The 16992-nt window shown below is 36.3% G+C and overlaps 1 protein-coding gene and 1 pseudogene across 2 annotated transcripts; one reads left to right on the plus strand and one right to left on the minus strand.

Moving 5' to 3' along the window:
- Positions 1–278: 278 nt before the first annotated feature.
- Positions 279–3843, plus strand: LOC109094028 (annotated as a pseudogene).
- Positions 3844–5012: 1169 nt separating this feature from the next.
- Positions 5013–15765, minus strand: LOC109061650 (kelch domain-containing protein 10). Of its 2 annotated transcripts, XM_042740214.1 has the most exons (10): positions 15445–15765; positions 12523–12615; positions 10520–10741; positions 8331–8485; positions 8098–8246; positions 7874–7958; positions 7579–7645; positions 7425–7472; positions 7203–7342; positions 5013–7018 (listed from the first exon to the last, which is right to left on the minus strand). In XM_042740214.1, exons 1-10 carry the CDS (start codon positions 15527–15529, stop codon positions 6809–6811), a joined length of 1254 nt encoding a protein of 417 aa, XP_042596148.1. In that variant the 5' UTR covers positions 15530–15765; the 3' UTR covers positions 5013–6808. The 2 variants fall into 2 exon arrangements, with proteins under 2 accessions (XP_042596148.1, XP_042596156.1); XM_042740222.1 differs by lacking the exon at positions 12523–12615 and having other exon boundaries at positions 15445–15763.
- Positions 15766–16992: the final 1227 nt, after the last annotated feature.

The raw sequence follows: 16992 nt of genomic DNA on the forward strand, positions 1-16992 counted from the left end.
ATTGCCTGCTGTTAGTAACTTAGTATAGTAACTTTTATTGCTTTTATGTTTTTTTCTGAAATCTCATGCCGTGATATCAATTAACAGTGCAATCAGACAGCTGATTCACTAATGTTATGTGTGAAACTGATGTTCATGAGACCATCAAGAGTCTTTCATTAGTTCCAGACTGACTCTTCGGGGACTCAACAAAGTCATCAGATGACAACGAAAAACCTCTAAATCCACTGAGACATTGAATTCTTTCTCTGTATGACCTGTAGAGCCCCTCTGGGTCCATGACCCCAAAGGTCATCGCTGTAGCTCCCAGTGTGACAGACTGTGTGTAGCTGGAGCATATCTTGAGATCCCAGATACTCCTTCCCCCTGCACCTCCCAGTATTTCACATACTACACCCCAAAATGCCGCTCGCTCTATTTATAGCTAAAATATTTATAGACAAAAACAGCACAATTATCAAAGCTTTAACTGAAATCAAAATGAAAACGGAGAATATATAAAAATCATACTGATTCAAAATATTCATAATAATTCATTTTAATTAATATTAATAACTAATAGTATCTAAATTATACTAAAATAACACTGAAAAAGGTTAGAAGTCTATCTGGGAAATAAAATGTTCATAATAAACGTGAGTCAAATAAGCTTCGAAACTATGTTTATGGTGTAGAAATATTTTTTTATAAAAATAAAAACATCTTAAATTATTATATTTTATTATTATTATTATTATTATACCTTTTTTTCTAATTATGTCCCCCAAAATTTTGCAAAATATGCTTATGCTAAATATTTTTATGCATTTTTTATGCATGAAATACTAGCTATGGACAGTGTTGGGAAGGTTACTTTGGAAATGTAATGGGTTACAAATTACAAGTTACCCTGTTTAAAATGTAAGTAGTGTAGTATTTTGATTACTTTATTAAAGTAATGTAACTGATTACATTTGATTACTTTTTGATAACTTTTCTAAATTTCTAATGTTGTTTTCAGCTGTTAATCATTTTGAAACATTTAAAGCAGGCAGGTTTAACCTTACAGTATTCAACACTGATTACTGTCAGACTTTCAGAATCCTTCATCACTTGAACTAAGATTTTAACAATGTCATTTAAATCAGACTTCAGCACCTCTTTTTACTTTGAGACCATTCTGAGGTTAAATACAGATTTAAAATCACAACAAGAAATAGTTTGATTGCTGTAATACTGTTTTTGAAATCAAATCTTTGCAGTTATGACAGGAAACACTGGAAACTAACAATGCTTTGGAAAAAACAGTTAATCTTATAAAAATAAAGCGTATACATAACCTAAAAAGGAAATAAAACGGTTATGGAATAAGTATGTGTCCTAAACTCCTGAAACATTCATGTCTCATATTTTAGAGCATTCAGTGCAATTTATAATAGAATTCAATTAAATGTGTGTGGGTGTGTGAAAATATTCAGATGTAACCCCCTTTGTAATTGTTAACATTTTCCTAAGTAACTGTAATTTAATTACACACTTTTTCTCAGTAACTGTAACTGATTACAATTACATTTATTTTGTAATGTAACTATTTACTCCCCAACACTGGCTATGGAATTGGCCCTAGAAAGAACAAGCATTCAGACATATTATTTAAATGTGCATTTTAGTTTGCATAAAATATTGGCTATGAAATTGGCCCTAAAAAGAACAAGCAATCACCCATTTTATTCCAAAAAATTATCACTTATCATTTAGTTTTTTGCTTTCTTCAGGGCATTCCCTGCATTCACGGTGCACAGATGACGTTTGGCAAGAAGCGAGCATCAGAACCACCATCCAAGCAGAAAACGAGGTGGAGGCACATAAACTTGCCAATAACTACAAAGTGTGTAAATATTAGCGCTTAGACTGTTTATCTAGCTGATTGGCCATCATTATACTCTAAATCATACTTGGGGTTTAGTGCATGGTTGGTAAAGTTGAGGATTGTTAACCAGAAGGTTGCTGGTTTGAAGCCCATGAGGAGTAAAAAATAAAATTTGATTTCATAAATGGTTACCTTAATGTTTTCTTCCTAGTGTTGGATGAGTACGTATGTTTGGTTGGTGTTGGGATACCCCCTGCTGGCTGTGGTTCATTTCCTGGCCATCTTCCTGTCCTGGATGATGGTCTTCACCATCCCTGTGTCAGAGATGAACGTCAGGACCTTGAGCATCATCCTGCTTATGCCACCAGAGGAGGTCAAAGTTCTGACTGTGAAGAAGGTGAGCACTATAGTATTTGCTGTTTACATTAGTAGATCATCTAACTTTTTTTTAATACTAATGTTTGCCATGTCTTCTGTTTTATAGCCACTAGGTTGTGAGGCCAGAGTTCTGCTGTGCTGTAACTGCGCCTTCAACTGGTACTACTACAAATACACTGTGGATGGGATCAATGTGTTTGCTGTGAGTATCCTTCATTTTTTTTTATTTCAGTATAAATAATACTGAAATGGTACCTTTGTTGATAAAACCTTTTGTTAAATTTATTGTAGATTTTTTTTCTTTGATATGCACCATTATGGACATGTTAAGATCTTTAAAAAACTTTAATCAGACCTGTTGCCGCTGGTTATTTTCATTCTGATTGGCTACATGGACAGAGATAATTATTATGTGAGCTCAGAGGCAAAGTTTGCCATAGCAGTGAGCTCCATTATCCCATTGTCTTACTACTTTGGGTTGGGGATAGCAAGGTAATATTTAAAAATCCTAACTTGTTTGTTAAAGTGGTGTGTATTTATTTATTTAATAGATCTGTATGATCATCGGCGGCTGCAAACACAGAGAGCAGAGGTTCAACAACAGGTCGGCAGGAGTCAGCTCTGCTCTGCTTTTCATATCAGTAGGAGGTGACAGAACTAAATATTCAATGTTTCTAATTCAGTGCAAGAATTATTTTTAACCTTTGTCTGACCACAGGTGTTTTCGCCCCCATACTGTTTTCAAAGGCTTATGGAAACTTTATATGTGAGGGCTGTAACAACTCGCTTAGTAACACCACAAAGCCCTTCATTTGTGAAAGTGACATGACATAGCCTACAACCAAGTATGGTGACCCATACTCAGAATTTGTGCACACACAGCAGTGAACACACACCCGGAGCAGTGGGCAGCCATTTATGCTGCGGCGCCCGGGGAGCAGTTGGGGGTTCGGTGCCTTGCGTCGTATTGCCGGCCCAAGACTCAAAACCACAACCTTAGGGTTAGGAGTCAAACTCTCTAACCACTAGGCCACGACTTCCCCCCTAATAACTGCCACTATAACCTGGTACGTTGTTTACTTAATAAAATTCAAGCCATTTAGACACATGTTAATGATGTAGAGCACAGTAGTTAAATATATGACCATGATGTTTTTTCTACAGAGTGAAAACAACCGACGCCTTTTTTTGAGTCATATCGAGTGAGTATCTGAACACACTTGTTTTTACAGCATAAAGCTTTTTAAATGTCTAGATTACGTTTTTGTTTTCAGGCCTTTAGAGTACACAATCTCTCAAAAGATGCTGCATATCTTATTTGTCTGATCTTCACCCTTAAGACTCATTTGCATATTTATGATTTCCACATTAGTGATGCCCACTGTCATAGTGCGTATTTGTGATTTTGCATTTGGATTATGCCATTCTGGTTATGTGATGTTTTATTTAATGTCTTAATTATTCTGTTTGTGTTAGTTATTAGTGACCATAGTGCAGTGGTTCACTGTATTGCTGTTCAGGTGTGCATGTTGCAGATACCGCTACTGGTCTTGTCCAATGCTTTTTATGTAAGTCACACTCCAGAAAAGTTTCTGTTACTCAGTTCTACAGTATGAACCAGGTTCTTTCTGTTTCTCTCTAGGATGTAGGATTCGTTCTCATATTCAGTGATTTACACCTCTGGGCAAGCATTTTTTTGCGTGATTCTGGTCAACTACATATTTATGGATGGAAAGTCCAGGGGCGTTGCACAAGATCTGCATAGGCAGTCCTGATGGGCCCCCATGAAAATATCCAGGTAAAATAAAATATATTCCAGACTTTTCAAGGGCCCTCTCTTCCTTTGGGGCCCTGGTAATCAGTACTGGTTTTACCCCGAGTATAACGCCCCTGGGAACATCGGACTACTTTCAGGGTGAGCATTATTATTAGTATTATTGATTAAAGGGATAGATCGTTCAATATTAAAATTCTATCATTATTTGTGTGCCATCATGTTACTGTACAAAAGCTCTATGTATAGAACAGCCTAGAAAATCCTGCTTGACAGCCATGATCAGCACTGTATGAAAAGAACAGCTTGGATATTCAGCTATAAATAACTTCTTTGTATTCCACTGAAGAAAGCAAGTCCTACAGGTTTGAAAAAGGCTGATAACACAATTTTCATTTTTGGGTGAACTATTGAAAAATAAACAGTGATATATATTTTTTTGTATAATGTATGAATGAACGTCTATCGGTTTGTTTATTGTGCATTTCTGTTGTGCTTGATTTGAGACAATAGTATTGTTAAATCTAATCTGATTTGGTTTAGTTGTAAAGATTAATATGATTAATTCAGGTTGTTATATAAAATAATGAATACTAAATCCTTTTATTTATTTATTTTTTTGCCTGAACAGGAAACGGCCTGGTGGTCGTGTACCTCATTCTTCTGGCTTTGTACTTTTTTGCACCTGCTCCTCTTGGAGGTTAAGAAAAATGACTTTTTCCCTATTATCTTTTATAGTTGGCGTGTTTATATAGTGTATTTTGGTCTTATATACTGTAAGTTCTTTATATGGAATATTTTCCAGCATGTGACGTATGAGAGCTCTTACTTTTGAACCTTGTAGAAGCTGAAAGCAATTTCACCGTGTTTACTTAAAAATGCATAATATTTTACATTCACACACACACACACACAGTTAAAGAAATGGAAGTAGCAATGAATCACAATAAACTTTGTTTTCCTTTCATTAACTTTGCTTGAACTTGTGTAAACACTAGAGATTCAACACACCACCAGTTTGAAGAAGTTTATTAATTATTTAACAATAAAACCAAATACTGGTACACAAGTTACAGTTAACCGGTGAGTACCTTGAACATTTGCTGCACAACTGAGGAATCGAAGTCCAGCGAGACCCCTAATCTAAAAAAAAAAAAAAAAAATCACTCCATCCAGACTGAGTGAAAAATTTCACTGTGCTGCTGAAATCATTTCTAAAAATAAATGTGGAGTTGTCACAGTCTGCACGTCGCCTGTATGACAAAGCACCCTTAAATCCTGACCCATGCAAACAGGAATCCAGTCATGCAGAAAGGAAATGGCAGAAGGTGGGTGGATAGGCACATATTATGGGCATTTATGTGACCTAATACCAGAGAGAAGCTACTTTGTCAACATAAATCAAATTTAACTGGGTGTAATCGTGGTTATTAATCTTTTAACATTTTATTCAACTACATCAATTGCTGGTGCCTAATGAATGAAGTTAAATGGCCAAGAACTGTAATGGGTTAAATAACCCAACAAGGCAAAATGCATGAACTCTGAATTCAAGATGCTGTATTTGGCATTGCGTCCAGAGATGTTTTGAATTCAGAGCTTGATTTATTTTTAGGCCAGCATAGTATAAGATGCTCCGCTACATTATTGCTAAATGACAGGAAGGTTATGTTTTTCTGTACAGATATACAGAAGGCCCAAAATATCATTAGCATTGTGCTGACCAAATAGTTTTATTGTAAATGCATCAAGTGCTAAAACGCTGGATGAAAATGGTTAGTGTGCATTTTTTGTTTTATAAATTCAGGTCAGCTTGTTCTAGAATAGAATTTGAGTTAAATAATAATAATAAAGTGCTTTTAGCAAGGCTTTGTTAAATTTAGCACATTATCACGTCTTGCTCAGTAAAGGCACTGTCAATGTGTCAGTTTGAACATATGAGGGATGATTTACGGAAAACATTTTATTTCAGTAAAAGCATTAAAAGTAAATTAAGGAGCACCTTATTCACAGTGATGTAATGACTGGTTTACAAAACTGGGTGAAACATGGCAACAGCTCTCCTATGACTGTATAGCTTTGTTGAAACATTACTTGGTCTGGTGTTTGTGCCTTAAGTGCAGCTGTAACTGCAGATCTGAGCAACAGCATCCAACCTAAAAATCAACATTCGCTGTCAAAACCCATTTGGTTAAAACATTCAACTTTTCAACACTGTTTTTACTGAAGTAAAACCTAAATCCCAATCCCAGACATCAAGAGTTCTTGGAAACTCAGTTGCCTGGAAACTCAAGCTGATCGAAGCCCGATTACATCTCTGCTGATTAAATATTCACGCCGTGGTGTGGTGATTCATAAAACTTAAATAATTCTTTGACAGGAGAGGAAATAGAATTAAGATACATCATTAAAATCACCTCAACATGTCCCCCAGGTCACTACTGAAGGTCAATAAATAACAATATTACAATCTCAAGAAAAAAAAAAAAAAGATACTTTCAGGTCACTGAAACATAGTGTTTGAGAAAAATAAGCTTTCTAATGGATATTTATGTGTTGTATTGATTTTCAAATCATTAAAATGTGCATAGCAAAACAAAAAAGGCATTCTACAGTTTTTGGTTTTAAGGCGGGCTTTGTTAGGATGGGGGGGTTTCCTTAGTTGATCCTGTTTTTCAAGTCCACACACTGGCTTCAAGTGCAGTCGTCCTGCCCATGATCAGCTTAAAAAAATTAAATAAAAAAAAAAAGGTACACGCACAGTACGTACACAGTCAGTCTCTCGCGCTCACAGCCCCCTCGCCTCTTTATTTCAAGCGTTCAATGAGTTCCTGGGTGAGGCCCAAGTTTAGCAGCTGTATCGGGGTCAGTTGGGCCAGGTGTGGGAAGGCTTTGAGCAGACGCTCCCAGCACAGCTCCAGCAGACTGGGCACTACCAGCCAGATCTTAAACAAGGAACCAGTCCGCTTATTCTCATGGATGTTCACCACACCACCATGGATGTACATGCAGCCGGCCTGAAAGAGGAAAAAAAAGAAAAGAAAGAAATTTAGAAAGATTTTAGATTTTTACCAGTGTAAAAGATACTTTTGGAAAATTGTTAACCACAGAATAAGTAAATAATATAAATACATAATTAAAAATATTAAAATGAATGAAAATAAAAAAATAATTTAATATAAAAACTAAGTATGAACTGACCGGGGTAACAGCAGCACAGTGGAAGTACGCAGGTTCAGGCATCACTGCAGGTAGTTTATTCCACTGAAACGTCAGCAGGCTGATTTTCCACAGGTCGTCTAGTATTACTTCACCATTGTAACCTCCACATATAAATACATCTGCCACAAAGAACACCAGCAAATCACACACTGAGCCCTACAACGCATCATAAATTCAACATTTACATTATTAATGCCTTACCATTTTTAATCTGCACACAACTATGACATCTCCGAGGGGCTGGGTATCCTGAAAAAAAAAAGAAAAAAAAAAGCACTGATTAAGCATGTACTCTTACAGCAGGCTTTCCATTGTCAGATGTTAAATTGCTTAAGTCAAGAATTGCATTACGAACCTATTCTTTCATGAGGCTTAGTTGTGATTTCCTCCCAGGAATTTGTTTCAAGGTTATATGCATGTATCTGATACAAACATTTGGGACAACTGTCATTAAAATTTCTTAAAAAATCATTAATTAATCTATATTAAATATATAAATGGTCTAACCAGACTGCAAATGACAATTTAAGTCTAAACTACATGAATGTTTTCATATTTCTTGAGCAAGGCCCATTAGTTCCAGTAAACAAATGAAGTCATGTAACACAGTGAACACTGCCTAAAATGGCAATTCATGGAAACAACTGTACCTTGTCTAATGGGTAGGAAGTCCAGGAAGTTCCCCCTCCTAGAATATATATCCTCTGTCTATCATGGGCTATCTCATGCCTATATCTATACAAAACAAATTTAGAATAAAGTTTGGCATATCGGTTCACAGACTGACATTTTAGCATCAGACAAAAAGTGGTGGCATGCATAAATGTGACCCTAGCTTTGTTTAAAAGAAAATTAAAGGTCAAAAGCCACTTACCGCTCCTCAGGCAGGTCATCTGGAGGGTTGTTGGGTTTCAGATGAATCCACTCACGTGTTGTCAGATCCAGTCTGTGAAGATCCGTGCTGTAGATGTAGCCTGTCGTACCTCCAAATACATATAGGAAGCCATTGATTATGGCCATCGCTTCAAAACAAATTAGGGATCACTCAATTAATCAATATAAGTTAGTATGTTTACTAGTAAACATCAGAACTTAAGGCTTTTGTACCTGTCCATATATTCGATTGGGTTTCTTGCCCCTGCAGTTGAGGAGGGACCAACGTTTGTATTTAACGTTGCAGACGTGAACATCATTTCCGTTGTTTTCCCCAAATGGGATTCCGGTCCCGCCAAAAACAAGCAGGTTGTTTCCGTGCAAAACAGCTGCGTGATGTACAAAGAAGATGGTCAAGTGAGCTAAGAGCTTTAACATACCTGACTTACCAGTAACAGACGTGTGGCCTTTTGGCACATCCTCAAAACACAACAAAATCACAAATCAAACAACCAATAACAAGACAAAAACAAAGCCAATATATTAATATTATACATATCAGGGTTCCCACACCTTGATTAACTTCAAAGGACCTTTCAAGGACTTTCCAGGTCCAATACCCTCAAATTCAAGGACTTGATGTGGGGACACATTTCAAGTGAGAGCGAGGTTACATCGTGTTATCTTGTATGATACATTGTTACATTGGTGGTTAAAGTAGTGCAATGACCATATCCCAAATATCAAAACTGAAAATGTCATTTCCATACCTAAAATACATATTTTACAGTTACTGTTATGCATATTGATCATAAACACAGCCCAGTGGCCCTCCTTCACAAAACTTAACATTTAGCACAGTTTTATCATAGGGAGAATGCAAAAACCTCCAATAAAAAAATTCCATCCAGATCGCGAAATCGAAACATTTGAAACCTTTAACCCACAGGGGAAAATCAACCCATTAACAGTTTAAAAGTAGCCATAGGAAAAAAAAAAAAAAAAAAAAAAATTCAGACTTGGCAACCCTGCATTCAACATGAGCTGCAGGTGTCAGATTTAACTGATCACGGGTTGAGGAGAGAGAGAACGATGGCTGATAGACCATGCTAGAGGATTTGCTGCTCAACAGATCCTGAGCTTATCGACAAATATCTGATCTTACTTTACACAGAGCATGCATGATCGCGTAAACAGAAGTGAAAATGAACAGCGAAGGCGCTCATTCAAAAGAGATTTAAATACTCTGCATATTGATAGATGCTCCCTGATGCGCGAAAATTATGCAACATTAGAATGTTTGCAGGGAGCGGGCAATAATGGTCAGAAATTCAGTAGGAGTGGGATTAAGAAAACAGTCCCTTGCAGCGCTCTAATACAAAAACGCACACAATCATTGCCGAATGTAGAAAGTAAAAGCAGAATCCCCAACATTTTGGGCAATTCAGAAATCCCGGCTGGAAGCATTTTTTTAGGTCCAAAAAGAGGACATGTCCAGGAAAGAGAGGAAATATGGTCACTCTAATGCATGGCACCGTACAACAAAGTACCTCACATGGGAAACACTTAACGTAACACGTAAATGCGTGTAACTAATGTAAATCAAGCAAGCTAGTACACATAGGCCACAAAGTGTTGGTGAAATAACACATTAGCGGACCAGAGGGAATAATATGGAATTTTTTCCAGAAAACTTCTTGCACAAAATAAATTCAAGCACTTTCAAGGACCTGTGTCAATGTATGTTTATTTTCAAAAACTTTCCAGGGCCTTGAATTTTTATTTTTTTTTCAGATTCACAAACTTTCAAGCATTTCAAGGACCCGTGGGAACCCGGACACATATACATTTAGCAAATTAAAACGGCTTGATAACTGAGACTGTTTAGATTTTTGGGGATTAAAACACACTAACATTTTTATCACTGTAGGCTGCTGTGTCCACACTAAATGCAAAGACACATTTATTTGCAAACACCATATAAAAGAGAATTTTGCATTCAATGTCCCTTTTAAATAACACTCAATGAAGTTTTTATAATAATACAGTTACAATACTAACTTTACAATCACATAAATATAAACATTTAAATGGTGGCTGTCATAAAAACTTGACAGATTTATTAATAAATAACTGAGGCACTACAGTGATCTGTCACTCCACATTAAACAGCGCCAAAACTGTATTTATTGTTTGAATAGTGTAATAAAAATGGTCAGAATTTGGAATCTGAGACTTTTATGTCAAAAGTAACAAATCACAAAGCTTATTGTGATTTATTGGATGGGAGGCGCACAATGTTCTGTTCATTAATGGAAAACAGGCTAGACTAATCGATTCTTGGGATTTAAGAATCAATATAGAAATCCATAGCTCGACAGATAGAAAATAAAAAAAATAAATAAAAAAAAAACACATTTTACCTGACATTGAAGCCAGTTCTGTAGGCATGAAACCCTCTGTGCGGATCTGTTGCCATGTTCCTGTCGCGAAGTGGAACCTCCACAGTTCCCTGAAGAGCGGGTAGTCTTCATTCTCTGATCCACCTGATTCATCGTAGTCGGGGTTATACCCTCCAAACACATAGAGGCTGGTGTTGTCAGCCACACAGCGATGGCCGCTCCGGGCTGGAGGAGCTCTGAGACCTATAAAGACAGATAGCAGCCTATTGATGATGAGACCACAAAGATAAACAACTACACAGCTCAGCTAGTGGCGATGATGAGAGGTCCTCACTGAGGTAGAAGGAAACATTTAGGATGTGGAGATGAAGAAAAAAAATGAGATCCAGTTTTTGCTGCTGGATTTGGACTGTAAGGCAACAAATTATTCTGAGTAAGAGCAATACAGTGTCAACGGGACAATTCTGGAGAGCAGGACGGAGGTTAAATAAACATTTGAGATAGTTCTTCACAAAGTTACCTGTGAAACAAAATGACAACTGTATTATTAGTTTATAGCTACAACATAATAGCCATTCGGATTTGACTCAATTTAAAGGCAAGCAGTTGGAAAAAAAAAAAAATACCTACATTTCATAGACAAAAATGATAGTAGATCAACACTCATATTTAATTAGATCAGCAATATTATGAATAAAGTGAGCAAATCCAACCACATCCATCCTACTTGGAATGCAAACTTCAGGCTGCAAATTAAAACAGTAAGCAGTGAAACAATCTCCAACCAGATTTATTCATATTTAATGCAGCAGAATTTTATAACAGGATACAGATATGGACAGATATGAAAGAGACGTGATACAGGAATCAGGAGTAGACTTAGATGAACTTCCTTCTCTTAGACGAAGTTACAGTGACACAACATTAACCCCAAATTAATTAACAACAACTAGTTGAAATCCTCATAAGACCTCATTTTTTGCCAAGGTCTATTTAATTAAATGTTCATGTCAAAGAAGCTATGGCCACTCTCCCCCAAACACAACGCACAGAAACACAAACAGGAGTTCAGCTGAAACAACTCCATTTCTAAATATATGCTTTTATTTATTAATATAATAATATCTGTTGTTATTATGACAACAATAAAAATATTATTTTTATTTACATTTTTATTATACACACACACACACACACTACTTTGTTTACTATGATTCTTATTATAACAATACAACTTGAATAATATTTTATCTATTTATATTATTACTACAATCAATAATATTTGTTGTAATAATAAACAAATATACATACAAAAATATAAATACATCAATATATTGTTACTATTATTAAACATTATTAAAATGAAAACACAATACATTTTTAAATATATGAATAAAATTTAGAGAGAATTCAAACTGAGGAATAAAATATTATAAAATGGCAATTTACAAAATTTGCATACACCTCTTTTTTTTGGTCCCAGAGTACAAAACTTTGATAAGGTGACACCCAACTTGGTTGATTCATCTTTTGAATCTCTGAAAAGAACTGATCTGCACAGTCCAAAGGTCAACTACGATCACGGCACATGCAAGCTAGCAACCACACCCTGGCAAATTTCTTGGCAGTGAATTTGCCTTGAAACCCGGATGCTGCACCTGAGTGGGATGAGCTAATAAGGAACTAAAAAAAAAAAAAAAAAAAAAAAAAAAAAAAAAAACGGACACAAATCAATAAAAATAAAAAGGACCAATACACAACCCTCACTCACAACCAGACAAACACTTCGACCTTTCTCGTTTTTTTTTTCTTTAACACCCAAGCCATCCTGCCCCAGCCTTGCCCCCACTAAAAGCGAAGCAGAAAGAGCCCTGGCCTTTTTTTCTTCTTTTTTTACACTACAGTGATTAAGAGCAGTTTTGAAGAGAGGTAGGGTGGGGACAGCATGGGGGAGGCCTCCAGATTTGTCATGTGGGTTTTCTTTTTTGAAGTTCAGTTAAAGGCGGACATCGCCTATTACCCACCTTCTCTTAAAAACCTGTTAGGGATCCGTAGAGTGGGGCAGGGCTGGCCAAGGAGTCTTCGAGCTTGTACCCAGGAAACTCTCTTCTTAGAGCCTGTTGCCACAATTACCGCAGTCAGACAGACAAAAACAACAACAACAACAAAAGGACAATGGCAAAATAAAGGAACACACAAACAGACAAACACCATACCCAACACTCATGGGGTCAACAAATGGTTTGACAAATGAAACTAAAGAAAGACTAATGTACAATAAAGTGAGTTGGTATGTCACATGCTATAGGGGAAAAACCTCTTCACTGCCACACATCACACAGTTTAATTCATCTGTGTAATAACCAAGAAAAACATTAAAGGCCCTTGCACAGTTTTTTTCACAAATTTTCAACACGTTAAAAAATTATTTTTTTAAGACCTCACATTGTCTCATTCACATTTACACACTGCCTCCGAAACTTTGTCGTCATTAAAAAAAAAAATCCCGATCGGGTTCAATTTTCTGCATTTTTCGCATCCTTTGCATGCATTTTGAGAGGTGTTCTCACAAGGTGTTCTCCTTGGATTGGACGATGGATCCAATATTTCCTCTTTCTTTTTCTCTTTTTAAGAAGAGAGGACAACAAAATCATCCTCGACTCCATTTTGTACTGTTTTGCGAATTAATACGCATCGGACTCAGTGTGCAAGGTGTCTAAGAGATTCATTCAAACAGACCACAACATACTTCACTAACACTTATTTCCACAATTTTTCTTAGCGTTTGTGATTACTGGATAAGGATATTTAAAAGGCATGTCACAGGGACTGGCCATTCATAATCATTCATTAATTAACACAAATTTATTTTCACTATATAAACTTCACAAACCTATATTATTTTTTATTAGTTCCATGACTTTTCCAGGCCTGCAAAAACAACTCGTGATATTTACAGCTCTGTTTAATGTACTGTGTTGATACTGAATTCAATGTTTGGAAACATATGAAAACACACTGATAACTGGTTTGCTTTGGTTTAAGCATATGCACTGGTTTCTACTGGCTCTACAGAAATGATGGTTGCACACCAGTGATGTTTGGCAGAGCGTTGCTATGCAGTTGCTAAGCGTTCTGAGCTGTTAGAAGTCAAAAGTGTAAGAACAGACAGTAAACTCCTTCAAAAGACAACCTGAAGATGTCCACTGAAGACAAAGAAACCCTTGGCCATGACAGCACGTATTACTACTGGACCAAGCGAGTCACATGGTTAGATTTAAGGTTTTTACGATTTTCATATGCAAAAGATCATCAACATTTACAATAAACCATTTGCCTCCAGACAACAAGATGTGTATTATGCATGTGCATGACACCCATCCTCCATAAAATACATGTTTAGAACAACCTTTGTGTACCATTAACATTCTGCATTCATTCTAATCCATAAAGCCTGTTATGAATACATAAGATGTGCATAGTGTAGATTTTCCGCAAGTATAAATTTTAATCCCTCGTCATATATAGACAGGAAGGAGGATACAGAGGGCTAGAGCTGCAGGCTATGAGATGGGTGGTGTGAACATCATTAACAAACGGGGAAGTTGTGGCCTAATGGTTAGAGAGTTTGACTTCTAACCCTAAGTTTGTGGGTTTGAGTCTCGGGCCTGCAACACCACAACTGATGTGCCCTTGAGCAAGGCACCGAACCCCCAACTGCTCCCCGGGCACCGCAGCATAAATGGCTGCCCACTGCTCCGGGTGTGTTTTCACTGCTGTGTGTGTGCACTTTGGATGGATTAAATGCAGAGCACGAATTCTGAGTATGGGTCACAATACTTGGCTCTAAGTCACTTTCACTTTCCGTAAATGTCCTGAAGTCACACTACAGTACTGTTTTAATGCATTACAGCTACAGAAACGATCACTGCGTATGTCTTACAGATGAAAGATAAGAAAAGCAAAGCTCACAGGATATTTACACTGTGACTTCGAGTAGAACCAGACTCCAGGACAGAGCTGGACTATTATTTACTCGTGGAGTTGTTTTTACCCATGTGCTGATCTGTGGCACTATTTAACACTCTAAAAAAAAAAGCCAAGTGAAATACATCCCTGAACTATAAACATTACACTAAACACCAAGCAATTCTGTGTATATGCCTCGGCACATTCATTCTTTTTACCGCTGGTGTGCATTAAAAATCATTTAGTCGAACAGATTTGAACGTTTACATTCAATCTACAAATATAAATAAATACTTTAGTAACACATTTACCCCATTTGTTCAGTAGATCACTATGCTAACGATTACAAAATTATTCCAAAAATTTGTTTAAAATTTTAATTTACAACCCAAGGGCATAGAGCTAAAGCACCAACTGTTAAACATTTTCATACCTAACAACTATATTGCCATCTTTTGTAATTCATAACACCAGCAGAGCTTAAAAACATGCTTAAACTTCACTCGACATGCTGATCAAAGAGCTGATTAAAAATAAGGACACGTTGCAAGCAGATATAAAAGTATTAAAAATATTCCCATCCTCTTCATTTACATAAAAAAATAAACAAATAAATAAAAATAAGTCTGACAGATGTAAGTTAGCTAAAATGCAAATTAACTTGTCAAGCTCGATCCACAAGCTACCAGTATTTAATGCAACTTTTTAAAAGACAAACTAACAACACGTGACAATGCACAGCCTTTTGCCAAATACAATATGTGATAAATATAATAATTACACATGTGCATTTGTGAAGTTTGTAATCAAAACAAAGACATCAGCGACACGGCTAACGCTAACGTTAGATGCTAGCAGCGCTACATGTGAAATACAAAATAACTCTGCTTTACATTATGATAGAAATTAGATAGAAATGGAAGAAATATCGTTATTTTTGTGCTTAATTCAAGGCTGTTAACTGACTTCTCACTGACCTGCAGCTCTTAGCGGAGGCCTTCCAGACAGCTGCTCAAACTGATTGAGTCTCTCCGGGCTATGTGCTCCTTCTGCGGCAGACATCGCTCCGAAAATCACACTGAAATCATCCACCTACACGCATCCGCAGACAACGGGGCTTCCTTCAGCAGACAGAGGCGAACCGCAGAGGATAACTCAGCCCATTCTCCCAGCGAAGAGGCGTTTAAACGAAATAGATGGACCTGGCCGGGTAGGACCTCCTTTGCAAGCAATGAACGTGAAGGTGCAAACGCTAGGGGAAATCCGCAAGATGGCCACAAAACAAGAAAAAAGAAAACACCACAAGCTATGAAAATAATCGGACATAATTGGATGGTTTTATGCCCTTCAAAATAAAAGTCTTCATCGTAAACGTCAAACTTTTACAATCAAATCTATTGATTTGACTTAAATACTTCAAACTGACCCAAAACGTCCAATTAAAAAAAATAAATAAATAAATAAATAAAAAAATTCCTGTAGCTTGTTGCATACACTATATTTTGATTTTTTTTTTTTTTCGATATTTTATGCAATACTAAATCCCATGTCAAATGCCATACATTATTTTCAAAATTAATGGTTTATTTATTATTCACTAAATGAGAAAAATATAGGGACTGTTTACCTAAATAATAATAATAATAATAAATTAAAAAAAAAATTGAGCAATGTTGTTTGGGCACTTTCCCATTGAGAATGGGTAACAAATGTCTATCTATTGCCTGCTGATGGCAACAATGCCCAAAAAGTTGCCCCATGTATCATCAGCCAAAGACTAATTGTTTACTAGTTAAGTATTAAGTTCAAGACAATTTATTTTTTGACTTAAGTGCGGCTTGTAGTTGAATTTTCATCTCTTTTGAAATTTAGAGAAGGACTGAATTTTCGCCATCATGAATTTATATATCTCAATATTATAAATCACAACAAAATTATTTAATTGCACACACAATAAAAAAAAAAAAAAAAAAATCAAATTCCAAAATGTACCTGCTAAGTAAATTTGCTTATTGATAGCAGCTTAGATAAGCATATATTTGAGAAAGCACTTATGAAATGTAAAATCTTGTCACATCACAAACTGCAATGACAGTGCATTCTGCTCACTTCCTTCCACTGAACGCCAAAGAGGCTGTTTCGTTGCAAGTTTTTACCCTTCTACTGTCAAACACCAACATGAGACATGTCTTGGTGTGGTTATTTTTGTTCTCAGCTCAACTCAATGCCAGCAGCTTGCATCTCAGCTATAAGCATCTACTAAAAATGAGTTGGACTGACTACAGAAAAACAAATGTCTCTTTCTTAAACTGATAAATGTTATCTTTTACTGCACAAACTACCTGTTTGTATCAAATGGATGTAACTACCATGCACAATTCATAATTCATGTGGTTAAACCATATACTTTTGTATTTATTTGTCTCTGATTAACATAACTAAGATGTTAATGAGAGGAACAGTATTTAGACGAAAACAAAACATGGTCATGCAGCAGTATGGCGTATACAGATACTGAAGAAAAT

The sequence above is a fragment of the Cyprinus carpio genome, chromosome A4, assembly GCF_018340385.1.
Source record: "Cyprinus carpio isolate SPL01 chromosome A4, ASM1834038v1, whole genome shotgun sequence".
NCBI lineage: Eukaryota > Metazoa > Chordata > Actinopteri > Cypriniformes > Cyprinidae > Cyprinus > Cyprinus carpio.